Source organism: Hypomesus transpacificus, chromosome 19 (assembly GCF_021917145.1).
Source record: "Hypomesus transpacificus isolate Combined female chromosome 19, fHypTra1, whole genome shotgun sequence".
NCBI classification, from domain to species: Eukaryota; Metazoa; Chordata; class Actinopteri; order Osmeriformes; family Osmeridae; genus Hypomesus; species Hypomesus transpacificus.
In genome coordinates, this window is record NC_061078.1 from 2947873 (window position 1) to 2960338 (window position 12466).

At 39.8% G+C, this 12466-nt stretch overlaps 1 protein-coding gene across 2 annotated transcripts; it reads left to right on the forward strand.

Moving 5' to 3' along the window:
- Positions 1–10235: 10235 nt before the first annotated feature.
- serf2b (small EDRK-rich factor 2b) lies at positions 10236–12452 on the forward strand. Of its 2 annotated transcripts, none has more exons than XR_006957659.1 (3): positions 10236–10439; positions 11190–11298; positions 11446–12452. XR_006957659.1 is itself a non-coding variant. In XM_047041465.1 (3 exons), the coding sequence occupies exons 1-3, from the start codon at positions 10408–10410 to the stop codon at positions 11510–11512; spliced, it is 183 nt and encodes a 60-aa protein (XP_046897421.1). In that variant the 5' UTR covers positions 10274–10407; the 3' UTR covers positions 11513–12452. The 2 variants fall into 2 exon arrangements, 1 of the variants encoding a protein (XP_046897421.1); XM_047041465.1 differs by having other exon boundaries at positions 10274–10414.
- Positions 12453–12466: the final 14 nt, after the last annotated feature.

Genomic DNA, 12466 nt, shown 5'->3' on the forward strand with positions numbered 1-12466 from the left:
GCACTGACTATCAAAGCGATTTACACAGCTTGGTGGCAATTTCATGTCAAAAGAAGCGGATGAGGACCTATGTAACCGTTAAGAAGTGAGAGACCCTGCCTAAAGACTTCCTGATATGACTCACTCTTCTCTAGTATTCTCTATAGGTTTTCGACCAGGTCAGAGTGGAGATAAGGTTTTCTCTCAATTATGTTGTATCAAAGGAATGTGGAGTTCATGTGTTAAACCATGAGTCATGATGACAGTGGGTCGAAGACCCACTTACCTCAGTCTCTCCAGAATATTTTTAAGCTCTGGTTTACTGTAAGACAGATCAACATCATCTTTCCAGAGATGTTTTGTACAATACATTTATTGCTGCTGTATGTGTGGTTTCATCTCAGTAAAAGTAGGCTTATTTAGCAATAACAGCAAATTACACAAAATATGCTGTTCTCTGGGGCTTGTTTTCATTAAAAACTTAAAAAGAATGTTCCAAATAATAGAATGATGTGTTTGCTTGAAACACATCAAGCAAGCATGTACATGATCCTGTGAGATTGTTCCGGAGCTGAAGTGTCATAGAGACCACAGGCTTTTTAAGAAACCCCTTTTAGAGTGAGCTTATAACAGAAGTCAAAAGCTGTGGTGTTTTGTCAAGGAAGGAGTTTACAGCTGTGGGTCTGTGTGTCTTACATTGTGCTATTTGTCTGCCTTCAGCTTGGATATTGTGTAAGACGTGGCAGCTATGGAAGCGTGGCACATGTAAAGCCACACTTGTTAACTCTATTCCATTTCCCTCCCTCTCTCTCTTCTGTCTGTCTTCCTTAGTGGCATTAACAGAGAGGCAGTGGTAACGCCTGGTGTGTCTGCTGCACGCAGACAAGTTATTGAAGAAGAGTGGTGCCTGCTTTTAAAAGGGTTGGTTAATTAGTGTCAGCAGCAAATCTTCCATAACCACAAAGACACAGCTTTATGTGAACAACATCTGATGTGTGTCTGAGCACTGAGTCCTTACAAATACATTTTTTCCAGACTAGGGATTCTGAGAGTATCAATACAACGCTTAAAAGATCATTTATATCAGTGCTGGTTTACTGTATATTTACATTTTAATCCAATGTCACATAATTAAGTGATTCTGAAATTAGATATGTAGGAAAACCTGTCCAAACAGTAGTGTCTGTTTTTTTATGATTGGAAAGTTGTCAAGAACTGTATTATGTAACCATGGACACAGACTTGAATGTCTCAAGATAGAACCAACTCCTTGAACAAGTGTCTGTCAAGTCTTATTGCTTTTTATTTAATGTTGATTTTCTAGATTAAATTTTCAATATCACAAAGTTTATAGCAAAGGTATTTTTCAAGCCTTTTTTTTATGCAAGAAAGCCTTTTTCAAGCTTTTTGGTTTTCAGATGACTCACCGGTTCAGATGTCATCCTGACTGAAGGTATCGACTCAACATATTACTTCTGCAAGTGTCAGAGATGTACACATCAAAGCTGCTTCAGTGCCTATGCCAGATAATACAGAACTGTTTTAAATAATTTTGTTATAGCAGCAATCAAGTACTTTAAGCAATTAAAAATGGGACACAAGCGTTTAAGAAACAGCCATGGGGTCAAGTTGCTGTCATTCCTCACTTTGCACCGGTGTTAAAGATTACAATGCCAAAGGTTCCCAGGTAGTATGATGCTAAAATTAATGTCCCAGATGTGAGAAACTGTCATGGCAACATTCGAGCCCAGGTCTTAATTAACAGAGCAGCGGGTCGCAGGAGGCCTTGCTCGCCCATCTATTCTAAAGCAAAAGCCTTTGGGACGGGAAGAGAGGGAGTAAAGAGGGAACAAGCACTATACAGTACAGTAAGGCCCATTACTGTGGGGTTGAAGGATACACATATCCACTGTGCCATTTCCCTAAGCTTCCAAGGGGTGACAAATATTTTGATGGGTGGTTAGACAAAAACAGAGTTCTAGTTCAGTCCTGTTTCAACCCCCATGGGTACTGAGTTATTGTATACAAGCACGCTTAATGCACATTGTCATGCCAATGTTATTCAATGTTCAATTAAAGTTTTGAGGAAGAATATATTCTATAAAACAGGCATACCATGTGTACTTTAACAGTACACATGGCATGCCTGTTTTATAGAATATATTTAGTCAGTTAGACATTTGCAAGACCTGTCATTAAATTGAATAATTAAGAGATATATGACAATTAAGAAATTGCATTCTTTACTAAACTTGAAATCCCATGTCTTTGACATCATTCCAACTGAGGAGAATACCTTGCAAACGTACAGTGCTCTATCTTCACTATGTACCTAAAGGTTTGTTAAAGGCTGTGAACAATTCCCAGTCAGACCTGGGAGGGAAACAGTTAAATAGTTGAGCAGACTTAGTTGGATGAGCCAGCCAGGAGAAAATCCTTAGATCACCCTCAGTACAAAGTGATGGAACTGAAAGTGGGACAAGTAAATGGAAGACTGTAAATGTATGTGTAAATTAGAAGACTGTAAATGTATATGTAAATCAGAAGACTGTAAATGTAGAATCTGAAACAGAAAGGGTTTTAATCGCCATGAAAGTTTGCCCAGACAATTTACTTTGGCAGGAGGGTGTATACATTCAACATATAGGAGTAAATCTTAAATAAGTGGTGTACGTTTAAACAAGTCTAACTATACTATACAAAAGGTGCAAAGTCTAATGAACTAATACTGACTAATACTAAGGGGACAGGTATGTAGAATAAAATAAATATAAAGTATAAAATGGCTATAATGTACAATATAAAAAATAAAAAATACAAATAGGGTGCATGTCAATCAAAAATGGAGTGACAAGTCTGATGTCACCTATATAGCTCTTATGAGGCTTTTCTAGTATGTGGAAAAATTGTGTGTGATCCCATTGTGAAAATGATCTTTCAATTTCTGCTTCAAACAAATACTCACAGCACCTGCTACTTCTTATTATAGTAGTCAAACTAGCCTGCTGAATTTTGCATTAGCTGACAGTTTAACCATGACAACCAGAAAATACATAGTTTGCACATTATCCTAGTTTAATTTAATTAACTTAATGACACTGTGACATTGTTACAGGGTGAATATATTTCTATTTATGTAAGCAATGTTTATCCTAGATAACACTGTCTCAAAAAGGATGAGGAAATGAAAGACTATTATGGTTTAAACAATGAAAATGGTCTGTATAGATTAATCTATATCCAGCTAGACCAGACCTTGGAAGATATAATAAGAATGAATGTGCATATGCATAAATCATTATTGGAAATCACAGGTGACATTAACTGAAGACACAGTGAGCATGTAGACACCCAACTCATTCACAATGGATGTAGTCTCGCGTTCCGCTAGACTACTTACACTCAGTTTTTTAATTAACAGAGGGTGGAGTTTTCATGTCTGAGATCTATTTATAAAAAAACGTTTTTTTTCTGCCTGCCAGAAAGCTGTTGCTCATGCAGTCCCCCTGTGAAAGCACATTTTGATAGCTAGGAATGGTAGATTTCCTCATCGGGTTGTCAAAAAACAATATGCTAAAGTTGTAACTTAAATATGTGCAAAGGGAGCTTCTGTCTTTAATTTATTTACAAGTCTGACAGATGTAGTTGTTCTTCTGGAACTTTGAAGAGACAGATGAGAAGGAGCTGGTATGTCTCTTCAGGGGTTCCCTGTTTTGCACAACTACTTATAGTGAAGGATGTACTATACTATGATTACGGTAGAAATATATACTTATCACGTTATGTATGCATTCAGTATTCCTCATGGTCATATATAATTAATAATACAGGATTACCTTTCATCTGAGATGAAGAAATTCATTTTGCACGTGTGTGCACTGATGCTGTCAACAACTGTCATAGGCCCATTTGGGAACAGTAACACCATAAAGCTGGATTACAAGTTAAAATCAAGTTCTGTGTCGCAAAAGATCCAATACGTAATATTGCAATGTCTTTAGTAGACTTTAGTAGAACACTAGAGACCTTTAAAGACAATCAGCACAGGATCAATCAGTCCACCATCTGCCTTTCCAGTTGATCACCTTGACGCTGGTTCACGCCCTGTAATTGTGGGCAAGCTCACGAGCCCTCTATTGTCACTAGTATGCTTTTAATCCTGTGGGAGATATATCTTGTTCACCCTGAGGCAGCAGTGTGGCACCCCTCATAAAAGGATCAACAATGGGCTGCCCTCCACTTGCACAGGTGGGTGGTGTATGGAGGAATTACAGGGTGGGAGAGGGTCCTATGTGAGGAATCATTGTTCAGCACACATCATAGTAGAGTCATAGTGATCCAGGGAGACTGGCCCCTGTTCTGTCCCTAAGGTACCTCACATAAGTGTTCTAATAGCCACCCAGCATTGCCTGAGGAGCGCACAGTAAAATAATCCTTGTGGCTCAAATGACACGCAAAGGGAGTCTCTTTTCACCTCACGTCCTCTCACTGTCCGACAAGACACAGTAAATCTCAACACTTGTTGATGTGCTTGTTCTTGTAACACATTGTCCCATTTAGATTTTCAGGTGTACACTTTGAACTTTTGTCATACTATTCTAAGTCTTTATACACCACTGAGCACAACCAAAATGTAAAATATGAATATCCTAAGACTAATACTATTGAGAATCTGATTTAAAGAGGGTCATAGTGTTCCTTCAGGGCTTTAAATTCAACCGACAAAGGGGTATTTAAATCTCCTTCTTGCTCTTATTACTTTTTCATAAGTGCAGAAATCTATTTTCTATTAAGTGTTTTTTTTCTTCAAAATATTAAAGAGTGACCTCTAAGTCATGCCAAAAATGGTGTGTTGTAGATCATATAATACATCCTACTTAATCCAAACGTACTCAACGTTTCATAGAAATGGCAAGGAAAACATAGTCACAGGAACTTGGCAGATGCCCGCTCCACCTTAGGCAAAACGTTATCACTGGCAGATGTTAGTGTGAGCAAAGTGCATTTCTGTGTTGTAGAGCAAGACTGTGTGTGTTACCCTACTCTACAGCTGTGAAGAAAGTACAATATAAGCCTCCCCTCATTTTAACAAGAGACCACTGTGCTCCACTTTTAAATTAAATTCTGTAAGGCCTTGGCCAAAACACTCTTTGGCTCTCACTCACACAAACTTATTGCATTTAGCCTTGGCACATTGATATCACATACTCAACGAGATAACACTGTCATCATTGTGCACAGAGAGCAGACATGGACCAAATGAAATCCAATTTTGTATAACCCTTTTTACAACCAATATCAGAGGGCTTCACATGCCCATTGAATTGTACCTGGGCAATACCAACCTAAACACCACAAAGAAGACAAGGAAAAACTGCCAGGAAAAATGAAATTTTCCTCCAGAAAATGGAAGAAACCTTGGGAGTAGCAGTTCACCAAGAGATCTCCTCCTCCAGAGATGGTTGGTGATACAGGGAGGTACATACCATATAGGCTGAATACAATAATTCAGTAAAAGTAGAAAAACATTTAAATGTCCAACTGGATGGTGAAACACAGATATTCAGAGTTCTGAATCAGTAGAGCATTTGCAGGGAAGTACAGGATCAGCATAGCATCACCACTTGTTTCAGAATCAAATTAATGTGGATCCCTTACAGTGAATATAAAGTCAGATACTGTAGACCAATCAGTAGGCATGGCTGACTCATCTCATCTTACTTGACTATGAAACAAGTTGAAATTCATTCATATCCCTGTTTGCAAGCAATGCACTTGATGTGCAAGGTAGAACAAGTCATTTGAAATTATTTTGGGGTGGATAAGACGCAGATAAAAATGATCTTTATATTACAAAATATGACCAAATAAAAGCAATATCCAATGCATTGTGGCAATTCTGTTTCTGCTTGGCAACAGCTAAACGCCTACTGAAAACATCATTGCAACACAGAAAGATGGCATCAACAAGAACCATCAATCATTGGGGACAGAGGACTGGATTCTGTCAGTATGATGGATGACATCGGTAAAATGAGAGAGTAGAAGGAATCTTACAATCCACTTGTCACACCAAATTTGTATTGATTCATCAGCATTTTTGCTGCATTTATAACTCGCAGTTCAGTATTCAAATCAGGGGGGTTTTACAATAAAGTAACAACAACCCTAATGACACACATTTATTGTGAAGCTTGAAGATCCTTCAAAGTGGTAAAATAAGTTACGTCTGGGATTCATCATTCTCCTGTTTTCTGAATCTTGACTTAGTCCCTTCATTTAAATCAGTGTGCACGTTTCACACCCTAATCTGAATTGATTTCAGACATGCTTGCTTACACAGCAGATGGTCTGCCACCTAAAACTTCAATGAATGGCAATGTGTGAACTGCTGTTGTGCTGTTTTCCATTTAGTCAGTAGGACAGCAGAAGCCATCAAAATAGTCAACATTACCAGGTGGTGGTTACTGCACTGCATGACAAAAATAGCTACATTTTAACAGGATGCCAGAATTTAAAGCAGCTGTGGTCAAGAAAAACCAAGTCGGAGTCAGATAGTTTTTTTCCCTCTTACCATCACTCTAATAAACTGCCCAGACTGCAATGCATGCTTGTCAACCTGTTCACATGTCACAGTGAATACTGTGTGTTCTTTTGTCATGTGCTTTTAAAATGTTGTCTAATTATGTCAGGAAAACGAAAAGCATAGACAGTCTATAAAAAGAACAGATGTACACAATTAAAGTGCTCTGTTGCTGATCGTTTTGCTTTGATTTATATTCTTTCATGCAGAATTTGCCAACATTTTGCATGGTTATAAATATAGTTATTTGTATGAACAACAAATTGTCACATTGTACACAGTTCGATGTTTGTGCATTGAATAGTTTCACTATAGCTACTGCAAGTCTTAATGATATGGGGAGTCAGATGGCTGAGGTGTTTGGGAGTCGGGCGATTAATCAGAAGGTTGCTAGTTTGATTCCCGATCGTGCCAAATGACATTGTGTCCTTGGGCAAGGCACTTCACCCTACTTGCCTCAGGGAGAATGTCCCTGTACTTACTGTATGTCGCTCTGGATATGAGCGTCTGCTAAATGACTAAATGTCAATCTAATATTAACTGAGAGTGGGCTCAAATTGTCTCTCAAATATTAAGAGAACCTTCTTGTCCTGTCGCTTGTCATACTACTCTAGGCCTGATCGTCATACTATTCAAGGCCTACTCGCCTACTCAAACTGGGGTGCAATCCCAGGTATTGTGACTTGTGAACGCAAAGACCACCTCTCTATTTAAACTTGAACTGAACCAGCTAGCTCTTCGATGGCACGGATGGACGGTAGGGGGGAATTAGTTTATCCAATTAAAGTTGGTTCAAGCATTATTTTACTTACCTTTAGATTCTGATGTTAAATTGTTCATGAAAGACTGGTACACGAGCTCCCCCATCAGGATTGAGCTTGGGAAAACATCCCAGGTTGTCCTGTGTCAGCGTCCATGGATAGATACTTAATTCTGGTCAAGCAGGGTTGGCAGGTCGTGCTCAACCGGGTGTATACTGCCACCTGTTGGGGTGAATCGTGAATCTGATGATTTTGTGATTAGATGATCATGATTATGATCTTAATAAAACACAGGACAAAGAATTGTGTCAACAATACTGTATAATGTGCTGCTGGGTCATGTTACTGCACGTGCATGCCGGTCTCGTGCGAAGGCACTTATCCCCACCAGGATTTGCATCGCCTGGCCGCGGGAGCGCGGATGCACTCAGAGAAGCGGAGTTTTAACTGCGGCACTTCAAGTTCACCTCTTAAATGTAACAAATAGCGACGTGGAAGACTCAACGGGGTTTTCCATAGTAACAAGGGACTCATTTATCTACATAAATACGTTTATTTGTGGAGATGTCTGCTCCGTCCGTCCGTCATCTGCCGCTTGTCCGGGGATCGGGTCGCGGGGGCAGCGACCTAAGCAGGGAGGCCCAGACTTCCCTCCCCCCGGCCACTTCCGCCAGCTCTTCCTGGGGGACCCCGAGGCGTTCCCAGGCCAGCCGAGAGACATAGTCCCTCCAGCGTGTCCTGGGTCTTCCCCGGGACCTCTTCCCAGTGGGACGTGCCCGGAACACCTCACCAGGGAGGCGTCCAGGAGGCATCCTAATCAGATGCACGAGCCACCTCAGCTGGCTCCTTTCGACGCGGAGGAGCAGCGGTTTTACTCTGAGCCCCTCCCGGATGACCGAGCTTCTCACCCTATCTCTAAGGGAGAGCCCGGACACCCTGCGGAGAAAGCTCATTTCGGCCGCTTGTATTCGCGATCTCGTTCTTTCGGTCACTACCCATAGTTCGTGACCATAGTTCGTGACCATAGGTGAGATGTCTGCTCTTTTCTAGGAAATGTTACGGAGGGGACCAGGGGATAGGGGAGACCGGGGTTGGTTGGCACACTTTTCACTGACTGCCATATTTCTCTGGCATCATTTATGATAGAATATTCTAACCAGCAGCAAATGAAACGTTATGGTCTAAGCCATAATTAAATATGTTTACAAGTACACAAATAATTGTTTTAAATGTGGTGATTTGAGATTTAAATCATGTTGTGCATTTGTGCCAACCAGCCCCATCACGGGGTTGGTTGGCACACAATATGGGGTTGGTTGGCACAATGTTAAAATGCTATAGTTACACAAAATGAAGCAAGCAATAGAAACAATTTGAACATTTAATAAAAGAGTGTAACCAATTAATCATTCTATAACATGTTTTATGCAATTTAGTAGAAGGAATGTTTGTATTAAACCTAAACCTATGCCTAATCCTCAGAATCAGGCAAAAAGACTGAAGAACGGAATGTTGACAACAACATTCTTATTAGACAACATTTAAAAGGGATAATAACCCCAACAGTAGCCTAACAGTAGCCCTCTTAGTAGCCCCTCTCCCCCATCAAACTTATAATACATGTTTTAGCACTTTTTGATTAAATTCCTATATCTTCAAAATCACTGTGCCAACCAACCCCGCTCAAATTTAACCCAATTTTGTGATTAAATTATGTTGGCTATCTACCATCACTCATCACAAACTTTCAAATTTTAAATGAAAATGTAGCTGATTCCTATGTCTATTAACTACATGTAACATGTTTTAAATATCTTTAGCTGACACAGTTTTATAATAAATTCAGTCCACAGACCACTTTTTTACTTTTGATACTATAAAAGTGAAATGTTACCCTCACCAAAACAGTTTGTGATTTTCAGATGTTTTAACATAGTAGATGAGTGCAGGTCGAGAAAATAAACATTTTGATGTTACAATTTTGTTTCTGTGACCTTCAAAACGACCCAAAAATGCTGTGTGCCAACCAACCCCTGTAGCCAACCAACCCCGGTCTCCCCTACACATTATATCAGGCCGTTTTTTCACCTAATATAATGTATACCCCCTCCCCTAACATGCAAAGGGTCTGTCCTGCCAATATGTGTGCTATGTTCTGTGTTCTTTTGGTCACAATGAACAACCTGAGATAATATGGAGATGACTGCTCTTTTCTAGCAAAAGTTACAGAGGGGATTGTACAGAGAGGCTGTTTTTTCACCTGATATAATGTTGCAGGGTCTTTGATTCCGAGTGGTTCGCACGTGCTGCGTCCCGCGAAGGGGGGGGGGGGGGGGGCTCATGAAAGCCGTGCATCTGATCGCACAACACCTGCAACAACTCACAGGGGAGGTGGGGGAGGAGCAAAGTGAGCTTGAGCAAAGAGAGAGGAGCGGTGTTTGCACAACCACTATTCATTGTGCTGAATTTAAAGTGAAATTTAAACTTAAGTATCGATCTCATTACTTGAATATCGATCAATACTTATACCAACGTTGGTATCGATACTATCAATAGGAGATCGATCCGCCCACCCCTAGAATCTGAAAGACTCGTCTTGCTGAGACTGGAGACAAATATTTGTTTGCGAAAGAGAAGAAATTAGGCTAGTGTGGCATTATGATACAGTTATGAACCGAATTGTGAGACATGTTTGGAAGGTGGCTTCTGTAAGTGCAAGCAATTTATTTGGATGTATTATTGGGTCAGATGGGTGAGCGGTTAGGGAATCGGGCTATTAATCAGAAGGTTGCCGATTCGATTCCTGGCCATGCCAAATTACGTATTTATTTATTTGTATTGTGCGTTTTTAGATATCGCCATAAAACCCAGATAATTTGAAGGACATGTTGTGGATTCCAAAACGCTTTCAGGATGTTCTCGCGTTATATAGTCTCGCGATGTTGGATCAACTTCACCAGCGGAACAATAGTTGGTAGGTTGTTCTCGGACGTGCGGGAAAGCAGAAATTGGCTCGACTAGGAGAGAGTGAGCGGCCCTTGGGGTGAGCTTATCTGGAGTTCGAGAAGCATCAACAACATAAAAATGACCAGTGGGTATCAACATATTAACTAACCGTAAGGCGTCTTATGTTTATACCATGACAATGATGTAAGCCTATACATAACCAAAGTTTATCCTTTTTTGTGGCATCTGCTATGCATAGACATAGCGACGAGTGCTGCGGTGGTGTTGCTAGCTAACGTCCTGAGTTTGAGGACATCTGTTTTTACAGTGCAACTAACCTAGGCTTGCTTTACACCCAGTCATATGCATGTCCGATGTGGTTATCAAATACTGTACATTCTATAAATAATAATCAAAATCAAAATAAGTGGGTAGGCCAAACTCTTCTAATTCGAATTACAGGCTAATGACATGTTGGCGTGTTCTAGATTCAGAACGTTGTATATTTAGGTTGCTAGTCGCACTGGTTAACCTATACCAGTGATTCCCAACCCATCCTGCCTGTTTTAAACGTTTCCCTGCTCCAACACACCTGATTCAAATGAATGGTCATAAGCAGGCTTCTGCAGAGCTGGATAACAACCCATTCATTTGAATCAGGTGTGTTGGAGCAGGGAAACATCTAAAACAGGCAGGACAGGGTGCCCTTAGGATCAGGTTGGGAACCACTGACCTATACTACTAGCATGAGCTAGGTAGTTATCTTGGTAGCCAGCTAATTTAGTAAACAGGAGCCCACCTTTCCACGTTGGCTATGGCTAACTATATCTCAGGTTGCTTTAGCCTTAACAGGCTGTAGCTCTGATAGTTTATCCTATGTATGTTCAGATACTAGCTAAGTACATTCATTTTATGTACAGGAGGAAATCAACGTGATCTTGCCCGCTTAAAGAATGCCAAGAAGCAAGGGGACCAAAATAAGGGGAAGAGGAGCAATGATGGTTTGTCTGCTGCAGCCCGTAAGCAGAGGTAGTGTGTCATCTTGACAATTTGTGCTCAATTGAGTTTGCATGTACACACATACTACAATAGCGTAGTCGTCAGTGTAGTTAAGCAGTCACTTTATAATATGGGATAGTTTATTATTCCAACTCACCTGAATGTGATCTCTTGTAGGGATGCAGAGATAATGCAACAGAAGCAGAAAAAAGCAAGTGACAAGGGAAGTGACAAGTCTAAATAACCTTGGAAAAGGAGTCCAGTTCGTAAAGGACGTCCCTCGCTTCGCTTACTTCTGAGTTTTGAGAATGGAGCAATCATACTGTCTAGGTTCCGGAAAATAGAATCCTACAAACCTATATTCTTTCCTATGGCAAATTACATTGTGTGTTGAATTTTGGATTAGTTTAAAATGTTAATCTGGTGAAATAAAGTTTGCCCACTTAAAAACGTGTTTCATTAAAAAGTGTCAATTGTGTTGGAGAATAAAGCTACATAACAATTGTGTATTTTTGTATCAATCATGACCCACTGACCCCAAATAAAGTGTGTCTTTTTAGTTCACATTTACTGGAGTTCATTTTCAGAGAAATGCATTCAATTTAACAATAACTCATTGGTCTGACTTCTTGGCACTTGTTCTTTGTGGGACTCATGATAGTTATGGCATCTTACACAACTACTAATAGGAATATGTTAATAGGAGTATGTACGTAGTCAGTTGGGTTTAATGAAAGATAACATGTCTAACGATGCCATTGTAAGTAATCCATTTTAAAACAGACAATAATTAACTTGAGTTTTGTGTACACATCCTAATAAGAACTACACAGTCATTGCTTACGGATTACATTTTTTATCTTGGTGCTATTGACCTTGAACTCTGAAAATAACATCCTTGTGCTCAATTCTACCAGATTTATTCACATCACACACCATGAAGAACATCAAGAACATCAATCATTCCGAGTGTGACAATTAGTGACCTCCACTGCATCTCACAGGATCTCAGTACTAATTTCATCACTCGTTTGTATTCCATTTTATCTCTGAGTCTACATCAAATGGTTTCAGAATATAAAGGGATCAATGAGAGTAATTACAAATTTGCTAGGGAATGAATGGTAAAATACATCAGTTGACATCCAAACAATAATCTATTTTCTTAAACCCTTAACCCAAATGAGAATATTGTTTC

Excerpts from the sequence above, each read along its gene's own strand:
- serf2b (XM_047041465.1), top strand. Across the intron at positions 11,299-11,445 it reads GCTGCAGCCCGTAAGCAGAG|GGATGCAGAGATAATGCAAC; the intron begins GTAGTGTGTCAT and ends GATCTCTTGTAG.